Source organism: Sinohyriopsis cumingii, chromosome 2 (genome assembly GCF_028554795.1).
Source record: "Sinohyriopsis cumingii isolate HCF-2022 chromosome 2, ASM2855479v2, whole genome shotgun sequence".
NCBI classification, from domain to species: Eukaryota; Metazoa; Mollusca; class Bivalvia; order Unionida; family Unionidae; genus Sinohyriopsis; species Sinohyriopsis cumingii.
In genome coordinates, this window is record NC_142962.1 from 41,696,074 (window position 1) to 41,706,515 (window position 10,442).

Here is a 10,442-nt window from a genome sequence, read left to right on the forward strand (position 1 = left end):
TCACCAAAACATGAACTTGTATCGTTCTCTATCGGATCTCCACGCACTAGTGTGGAGATCTGATTTTAATCAGATTGCATTCATTCTAGTATCTAAATGCAAAACTAATTCCTGTTAAAAAGAGATGACAATATGACTTTAATTAGGTTTTCATTAGTCTTCGAAATTTAATTTTCATCTCAGAAAATTTGACTAACTGTAGATGCATCCCGAACTTATAATTTGAGTTGAATATGTATTAAAGTAGCCGCGTTTCGTGAATACAAAACCCACATATCGCACAAATAAAGAGAATTATTACAAAAGTCGCATTGGATTTGCTCTAAGCGAAATGTTTGTGTACTTAGTAGCTTTTTATTGATATTGAATGTTATAAGCTCTTGGCCCTTTTCATTTCAGTTAGGACCAAATATGACCAACTGTCGAAGAGACAGCAAACCACCCCGAACTATTTTGGTAATTTTAACCCTAACTCAATGATGTCCAGCATGCTTGGAGGAGGTGGGGGTACTGGAATGGGAGCGTTCAACCCGAACAACATGATGACAGGAGGTGGTGGAGGCAACATGTTCAACCCCAACGCCATGATGGGAGGTGGAGGAGGAGGTAACTGAACTGGTATCAGTGGACGTGAATCAATGACCAATGAATATGCAGGAAAGTTAAGGTTTAAGACCTAATTAGATAAACCTAGAGCACGTGCTGTATGTATTTATGTTGGGTTGGTGTTGGGAATATATTTGTCAACCCGAGTAATTAGCCAATTTCTAGTAGTAGATATCATCATGTACAGTATTCAAGAGACTTTGTAACATCATGCGTTAGTTTCGTAAAATGGACCCTTCCTAATTTCTTAACATAGGGAATTCTCTGGATATTTAGTTATATACATGTTTAGTAATTTGATATATCAATAATTCTTGTATTAGGTGTTTGTTTCGGTGTTTGTATTGTAAGGAGTAAAGTACTAATATTCGACACTAAAAAGCTTACTAATAAGTCATACAAATGTGAAAGGAGAGAAAACCATGCAAGCATGAAAATAGTTTCGCAATGTGTGGCTATTAGGTGATTTGAAAAATATTATTTGTCGCATTGGTACATTTAAGAAACTTTCATTTTACAAAGACTGTTGTCTTGAGGTCATGCAGGTATTTGATTCGAACGCTTTATTCAAATATAGGACAATCTCCTGGAGGAGGTATACCATCGTATGACCCTAACAATGTAGTAAATACGGGAGCAAAGTATGACCCGAATTCGGCTAATTCTGGAATGGGTACTGGAGCATCATCACCTGCGTTTCTGACCGGTATGGGACTAAATCCACAACAACAACAGCCTCCTATGGGCGGCGCACCTGGAGCAGGATCAGGATCTGTAGCACCAAACACCCAGCAAAACACTCCGCAATCACAGAGTGGAGGTGGAGGAGCTGGTAATATTGATCCTAACCAAGCCAGCTCTAGCGGTAGCGGTCCATCTCAAGCGGCGCAGAGTTTCGGATCCAGCAGTGGAGGAAGCAGTAGTGGTGGAGGTGCTTCCAGCAGTTTTGGTAGTAGCGGTAGCTCCAGTGGGTTCGGTTCCAGCCAGCAGTCAGCCGGCACAGGATCCTCCTCAGGAGGTCAAACGAGTGGAGGTTCCGGTGCATCGAATTCAGGCCCGTCCTTTGATCCAGTTAAGACAAACTCAATAGCAACAGACGGGTTCAATCCTTTGAGTCCTGTATTAGGTAGGCTTTTATTAAAACTTCGTCATGACAACCTAATTTCAGACCGTTCCGGTGGCCTAGTGGTTAGAACGTCCACCTCGGATGCGGCAGGTTGTGGGATAGAACCCCAGTCGAGTCATACCAAAGACTTACAAAAATGGTACTAACAGCTGCCTCTCCTGGCGCTCAGCATTAAGAGGTTAGTGTTAGGACTGGTCGGTCTGGTGTCAGGATAATGTGACTGGGTGGTACATCATGCTACATGTCTGCGGCATGATGCCCCAGTTTTAGATATCACTATAAACTGTCACACTGCAGACATCGTAGCGATATGACTGCAAAATTGTTAAAGCTACGTTAAAAGTCCAAGTCACACACACACACACACACACACACACACACACACCTAATTTCATGTTTCGAAGTAATTGCTTCCGGTCATCCATAATTGTGTCATATTTAAGTTAAAGTTTTTGAAGCGTTTTCTTCTAAACACCTTGAACATTTTTTTGTATTTAATGTTAGGCAAGAAACTTCTCGCTAAAACATACACCTCATATATATATATATATATATATATATATATATATATATATATATATATATATATATATATATATATATATATACACATAGAGAGAGAGAGAGAGAGTCTACAATATCTAGCAGACAGAACAGAAAATGCTATTCCTGGATTATATAGGAGAAAGCTTGATAATAGTAGACAGAATTAATATTTATTACAAATAATACTATCATACACGTTAGATAATTTTTAATTCGCACTCTACGGAGATTCAAACTAAGGTCCGCAGGTAAATGGCACCCATCGCCTTGCCTGCACACACCAGCCCATATTCCATCACAGCTAAGCACACATGACCAAAAATGATGTAACTGAGTCGGTGTTATACGCACTCATGTGTACCAGACGCACTCGCATGACGACATTGTAATTAATTCTCCTCTATCTACACAGTCATTCCGGATTCCTATGAAAGAAATTAAGGTATATAGGATTAATTATCAGAATTATAAATATACACCTAGATAGAACGGAAAGTTCTATGCCGTGTATTCTATAGGTGCATGATTGATAATAGTGTATATATAAACAAAATTTCTTAAAAATAACGTTTTTATTATATATGCTTTCTTTTTTCAGGGAAAGATATGTCACAACTTATGGGTCCACAAGTTAATGGTAAGTTTAACCTGTCCTCAACAAGTATACGATAAACGCTACATATTTCAAAACTCTTCATTCATGTAATTGTCTAAGAATATCTCAAAAGTCATAAGCAGTTTTTAACTTCTTCGACAATAAACCTCGGTAAAATATTATATATTGTATGTTGCAAAAGGGTTGTATCATATCGTCCCAAGATCCATATCCATAGCAAACTATACTTTTTCGTTCCAAGTACATGTAGACGGATTATACAAATATCGCCTTTTTCGACTGGAAACTCTCGTCCCTTTCTGTCGCGAGAAAAAAATGATTGGTCTCTAATCGGAAAGTAACGAAATTTTGTAAATACCCTTATTTAGCCCTGTACAAAATGCCTTGCAAAAATAGTTGAACCTAATGTAATTTTTTCTCATATGTATTGCTCTATGTCTGAGATCTGCTTTATAAGCTTTTGTTACTGTTGGTAAATATGGCTTTTGCATTCAACTTTGACACATCTTTCCTTATTTATTTCAAAACACGCATGACCGTTTACGGCCACCATTTCCTGCAACCTATGCATGATTTAATCCTCTGATTTTGCTGTTTAATATCAGTCTCTGTTTAGAATGAGAAGATTTGGACTTTTCGGTTCAAGTATTTTATTTCATCTTAGTATATTTTCACTTGATTTCCTGCCAATAGTAAAAACAACTAAAGACAAATATACCCTTTGACATGAATGATAATAACAATAATTTACTCGTATGTTCACTTTCAGCCGGTGGTAATAATCCTGCCAATTTCAACCCAGGAGCAATTAATTCATTTATGGCATCCAATGGAGCGAGTTTAAATATGTTCGGAGGTATATTTCTATTTTTTAGGATGATTGTGATGTTTCGTCAAATTATTTGAATACTTGTACTCTCCTATCTTGTATATACATGGGGTTTTCCCAAATAATCGTTCCGTTATGAAGCACTACCGTTCTTTTTAGTGTGATCTATCACAAATCAAATTAAATTCAAACGGATTATAGTGGTAATTCTTGAAACCATGAGTGAGTTATGCTATTTCTTCAGCACTTAAATAAGAAAACTTTGTATCCTGTCACATTGAACTGAAGGATATGTTTTTTATTAAAAAAAAACTTTCTGAAAAGCTAATTTCTTTTGCTTGTACCTTAGGTGCCAAACTTAGTGGAGATCCAAGCAAAATGGACGCCTCAAGTGTGATGACCGGTGGTAATGCTTTTAACAGTGGTGCAATGGGAGCAGGGGGAACCGGAACAAGTAATGTTGGTGGATCGAATGTATTCAACCCCATGGCAATGATGGGAGGTAGCACAGGAGGAAGCGGTGCAAGTGGAGGGTCGAGCGGAAATGGTGGAATGAACATGTTTGATCCCAACGCCATGATGGGTGGTACGAACACATTTTTCTCTGTCATATTCGTTAAAATGTTTTCAACAAAGATGCAAGAAAAAACAAAATTAAATTTCTCAACTTTTTCCATGTAGTTAAATTCACCCATAAAGTATCAGTTGATGACAATATATTTTCTCATAAAGTATATGATACATGAGTATATTTCTCTGTTTTTGTTTTTATGAAATATGTTACTGATTAAACTTTCGCTACGTAAAACGTCAATTTCATAATTACAATGAAAACTGCAGTAAAGACTGGATATTTCTAATATTCTTTTAAGGTGGTTCCACGAATCCAATGATGCCAGGAGGAGGGATGAACCCTATGATGCCAGGAGGAGGGATGAACCCTATGATGCCAGGTGTATCAATGATGGGAGGCAATAATACGAATACTAATACGATGATACAAGGTTCGACAGGTTAACGAGTCATTGCAAATTTCGTGTTACGAACGCGATTCAATTATATATTAGCTTCCCTTTGAAGAAATGTGGGTGAATACCATACAAAAAAAATGTGGGTGTGAATTTTTAAAACTGTATATTTGAAAGTAAAATTTTGGTTCGAGAACATATTTTAGTGTTGGAATATGAAATTCCTTCCATCTCCCGAAAACTTCGTTTGTGTTAACTTTTTCTTTCCGTGTATTGTCGTGGTCTTCTTTCAGATATATCTTGTCACCTATTTAGCATGTACTCTCTCTCTCTCTCTCTCTCTCTCTCTCTCTCTCTCTCTCTCTCTTCAGGAAAAATAATCCATGGAGAAAACTCTTTCCAGGAATGAATCCCATGGGTGTAAACCAGCTTGATCCCTTGGGAGCCATGTTAGGTAAGCTTGGAGTAATTCAGTGGAATCCTTTTCTAACGAAGCCGGATTTAGCAATAATGTACTGATTCAAGTCAGAAAGAAAATATAAAATTCTTAAAAATGCCAGAAAGATCCTTTCCCTTTTCTTATACAGTTGTGTTTAAATAAATCCTTTTGATGCTTTGCAGTAGTAGGTCACGGTCTGGTGTCATTGTATTTGCTTTTAGAAAGCTTCGCTTTTGTTGCTTAAACATGCTTGGAAGATATTCAAACAAGTTTGTGAGAAAACACTGACTCAATCAAGAGCTTGCTAATTTGTATTTCTTTAAGTTATTATGAGTATCGGTAAGAGGATCATATTATCAATATCCTCATTTAAAAGGATTCTAGATAGGTTCGAGGACAAAGGCTGCTGACGACATTTTGGGTAATGATTGGCCATACGATATTTACAAGACAAAAATAATTGTGCAACAAATGTTAACACTCTTATTTTTCAGCTGAAAGTATAACGATATTCATTGATATATCTGTAATCAGATGCAAAAAATGCTTAGGGCAACGGGTGGCCCGGTGGTCTAAGGCGCTCGCCTTTACAAATCACTGACATCTCACCTATGTTGGTTTGAGTCTCGGACTAGGCCAACGTGGATTTGTGAGATCATTGGTTCTTCCTGCACAAAGTATCCTGGCCACCATGGACAGCCTATCATATGCTGAAAAATGGCGTTACACCCATAATAGCAACAAAAATGTCTTCACCAGAAAACTCAACTTATCTATTAGCTCGATAAGCTTGTGTTTAATTTTGTTTTGTGCCTAGTTCGCATTGGCTTGATTTTAAAAGGTTATCCTTTTGCTATAGTAAGGTCCAGCCAGGACTGGTATACCGCTTAGCTTTTCCGTGGTAAGTTCTTGCTTAATTTAGCTTGTTTCTTCCTTGTGCAGCAAATTATTGCTAAGTATTTCCTATCGTCTACCAACTAAATTATACCTAATGTTTTTTTTTATTGCATGCTTCATCTTAAGATAATTTTACCTATGTCATTATTAGCTTAATTTAGTCTATAGCTTACCTCTTAAAAGTCAAACATGGAGGTTTCTGTAGGCACATACTTTTTAATCCTCTATACATGAAAACCCAGTATTTATATATACTTAATAGATTACGAACTATTACTTTTAAAAGTATTTCCCTCACCAAAGACAACACAGGCATCACCTCCCCTTTTGAAAGATATTAGGAAGTAACGTAACCCGAAAACATATAACTTACTTAAGTGGAGATCACAATGTAAGTGAGTCATGAAAGTCCATCGATTGAAACAATGATTCTGTGGAGATTTAAGAATTATAACGACTAATGCTACACCTACCGTCAAAATAGTTATCCATGGTTATCTTCTCCACTAAAATAATCGCCCAAAGAACAAAAAGCGACAAACAAACAAACGACGAACTTGTTGGAAAAACTTACAAAAATACAGCGCATTCCACTGCATGAGCACCATCTCGGCTTGTTAATGATGTGGGCCTAAATACATTTTCTTACTTTTGTATCATGCAAGTCACAAAGGTAAAATAAGCATTCCAAATACATATATTTGGTTAAACTTGAAACCAGTAACTCTTTACAAATACACTGCAATTATTTGACTAATATAATCTTCACCAGTTTTATTTGATATTTATGTCATTCATTTAATCTTAGTCAATCAGTAAAACAAAAGTTAGAAAGAAAATAAATACGCGTTTCAGTTTTAATTCCTGTATTATATGAAAATATACTATTAGGAGAATATCTCTCTCTCTCTCTCTCTTCCCTGCAATCATCTCGTTGTAAAGAAGACACTGAAGTTGCCACCGAAATTTATTCCTAAATACTTTTTCATAGTTTAGAGCGATTAATGACGACTTGATCACCTCAGATACGCTTGTAATTATATTTAAAAAGAGAACTACTCGCAAAATGTTTCAATGAAATTTTACAGTTGAATGCATTTTTAAATTGCTGACCTAGTATTTTCTATACCTTTTTTACTCCCGTCACGTTTCGTTCTATATCTTGCAACATTTTTCCTATGTCCCCCAAATCCTGACTCATGTGCACCCAACAAGAATCGTTATTCATCAGGAAAAATTAACAGACAACTAATTAGTACTGATCTTTTTTGCACGCTCATTCACACCTCTGTTCAGCAGCGGACAGAGTCACTAAAGGCGATTAAAACTGTAAGGTGGCAACTGACGTCCATTTTAGAATAACATTAAAACATTAATGGTTTGTAGTAGTCTACCGAGTTGTAATCTTAACTCTTTACCAAATCGATACTGCAACTTAATTTCGAGGTTGATAGCACATTCACGGTGGTTGAATTTAATTCGGGTTTAATGAATGCCAGTTGGGAATAAATTTATGCAAATACACCATTTGTCATTTAATCATACGTCAGGAAAAGTAATTCTTAAAAAAAATGCTGGTAGTTAATGAGTATGCACTCCATTTTTAATTGACACATATTGTTCTTCAAAACGCAATAGCAATTTGCTAAGTAAAATTTTTCTTCATATTTTACCTTGAACTCTAAGGTTCTGACCCAATTTGGTGTCTCTCATTGTTAATCACTAACGGAGTTGTACTTCGAGGATATTTAGTTCCCACGCAAGTTTCACATTTTTATGTAGCTTTTTTCTGTATTGTACACATCTTCCAAATGCTACTATGTGTCATAAGATACTAGTATTTGTAATGTACTATAATTTATTTGTGTATAATGGGTGTATCTTCGTGTGTCGTAGATCTTACTTCGTGTTTGAAAAAAAAAACAACGTAAACTTTCATAGCTTTTACCTGTTAATGACATGCTTTCACACCAATCATGCTGCTTTTGCTATCTTTTTATTCTTACTCTGCATGCAAGATTTTAACCCTGATTCATTCCTAAATTCTTACTTATAACAAAGCTTCTTTGCGTGCATTTAAAACTTTTTTAAACATGTAAATTACATGCTTTCTACAAGATTTGTCTTCAAGCCATGCTTATTCGCTTTGCATAATTAGCTTGTCTACTTTATTTCTTGCCCAGGTGGTGCTAGGAACTTCTCAGGCGGAAGTAACCTGATGGATCCTATGGGATTCATGAATGGTATGTTTCCCATTCCCCGTGTTTCAAGGAGGAATTTTCCATTTAGATATCGTATTATTCAAAGATTTTCTCCTGCAGTTATATGAACTAATCCTGGTCTATCTACCTATGTATGATTAAAATATGAGACGGTACAAATTATGAGAAATCGGCTAGGAGCAATACAACAGTCTTTACCATTGTTCAACAAAAGTGGCAAGACAACCTGTGATCTTTTACAAAACAAAACCTTCATTGAATATTATTTATAATTAAAAAATATTCATTCATACCAAAAGCAACAGTGGAAAAAGGTAAGGGAAAAGATATCGTATCATCTTGCCAAAAAAAAACCCAGCCATCATTTTGCATAAAATAAACCCACTCATCAACTTGCATAAAATACACCCAGTCATCATCTTGCACAAAATACACCCAGTCATCAGCTTGCATAAAATAAACCCAGCCGTCATCTTGTCATCTGGCATAAAATAAATCCAGTCGATATACATTATATATATTATATATGCATGCATATAAAAAGCAAATAAGAAATGAAAAAAGACAATACAGCCTAAAGTATTTTACGAAATAAACCTCATTCAATATACATTATTTATATTTAAAAAATACGGTGGTAAACATGAAAAGTAACTGTGAAAATGGGAAATGGAATTCCAGAAGAACTCTATTTTTGTTTAAATGTAATATTTTAAAGAAACATTTGTTCTCATCAAATAAAATGATAAATATAACCATCCACTTAAAACAAAAACGAATCAATTCTCTTAAATTAGTGCTATCTCACACTATCTGAAGTAAAATGGTGTCCTCAATATTGTTCCTATTTCCTTTCGTGTTTTTCTTTTTTGTGTTGGTTAAATACTTATTTTGATTTCTTATGGTTACAACAACACAACGGCCATAATTTATCGCCATTTTTAACACATGCAACAATGCTTTATCATAATGATCTGTGTTAGGAATATATATATATATATATATATATATATATATATATATATATATATATATATATATATATATATATATATGTCCATGCATTGACCCTTATAAACAAAAGAAATTATTTCAGCAGGAAGTATTGCGAAATATCAACTAATCTGAAGGTATTCTCAATATGCCTGAACACCATACATATAAATAATAAAGTATGGATATATTACCTGTTGAATGGGAATGTGTGTGTGTGTGTGTGTGTGTGTGTGTGTGTGTTGGCAAAAGATTTGTAACGCCTCAGTTACAAAACAGTTTCCCTACGTTTCAAGGCAGTCAATCTTATCTTCGGGGAATGAAAATTGGCAACAGCAAAATAAACACGTACAGAAAGACAGAAAGAAAACTTGAAATAGTTTACGAGACAGGATGACAGGAAAAAGATTCAGTAAAGTTAAATAGTGTTAAACAAATCAGATGTTTAAAAAAATCAAAATGTTTAACTTTTTGTCTATTTTATGTTGAAACAAAAATGACACTAGTTGTGCAAAACATTGATAGAGATAGTGTGATCCGCGAGGTTGCACGTTATCAGTACAGATAACCATATATATACATGTGTGTGTGTGTGTGTGTGTGTGTGTGAATGCTCACCAGGTAGACACATTACTAGATACCAGGGATATATCACGTGAACGCGCACGAAGATGTAAGGGATGAACTTAGATGGTAGAGCGTTTACAACACGAATTATACGGCGAATAGCAGTCCTTTTTTAGTGCACTGCTTCACAGGGGATTGAGTGCGACAGGAACTGATAAAGATAAATTCAAGAAATTCTGCAAAACTCGTTTAGGCGATTTCCATTCTCAGTAGTCTTTGTCAAAGGCGAACTTAAAACAGAGACAAGACAAACAATAAACGGATAAAAAAAGCGTTGAAATTTCAAACGATTATTGGAAGCATTCTTCGAAAATGTTTCGACTCGTATAATAAAAATGGAATGCTTATCAGTATTGACCCATTGTTTATGTAATGTCAGTAATGACCAAAACAATAATAAAACAAGCCAGAGCTACAGAAATACGAATTAAATGTGAGTGAGTGAGCGAGGGATTAAGAAATGAACTAATGAAGTGGACAAAATTAGGCCGTAAACATGATGATTTTATTTGCGTGTTGATGCTCTTTTGGTGTCTTCTTAATTTAAAGCGCTTGGATTCAGCGTATTCAGTA

The 10,442-nt window shown here is 35.4% G+C and overlaps 1 protein-coding gene across 1 annotated transcript; it reads left to right on the forward strand.

Annotated features, from left to right (window-relative positions):
* The first annotated feature begins 409 nt into the window (after nucleotides 1-409).
* On the forward strand, nucleotides 410-4,831 carry LOC149804713 (uncharacterized). Its single transcript, XM_089933357.1, has 6 exons — nucleotides 410-606; nucleotides 1,184-1,732; nucleotides 2,877-2,915; nucleotides 3,664-3,750; nucleotides 4,073-4,309; nucleotides 4,596-4,831. The coding sequence occupies exons 1-6, from the start codon at nucleotides 477-479 to the stop codon at nucleotides 4,739-4,741; spliced, it is 1,188 nt and encodes a 395-aa protein (XP_089789483.1). The 5' UTR covers nucleotides 410-476; the 3' UTR covers nucleotides 4,742-4,831.
* Nucleotides 4,832-10,442: the final 5,611 nt, after the last annotated feature.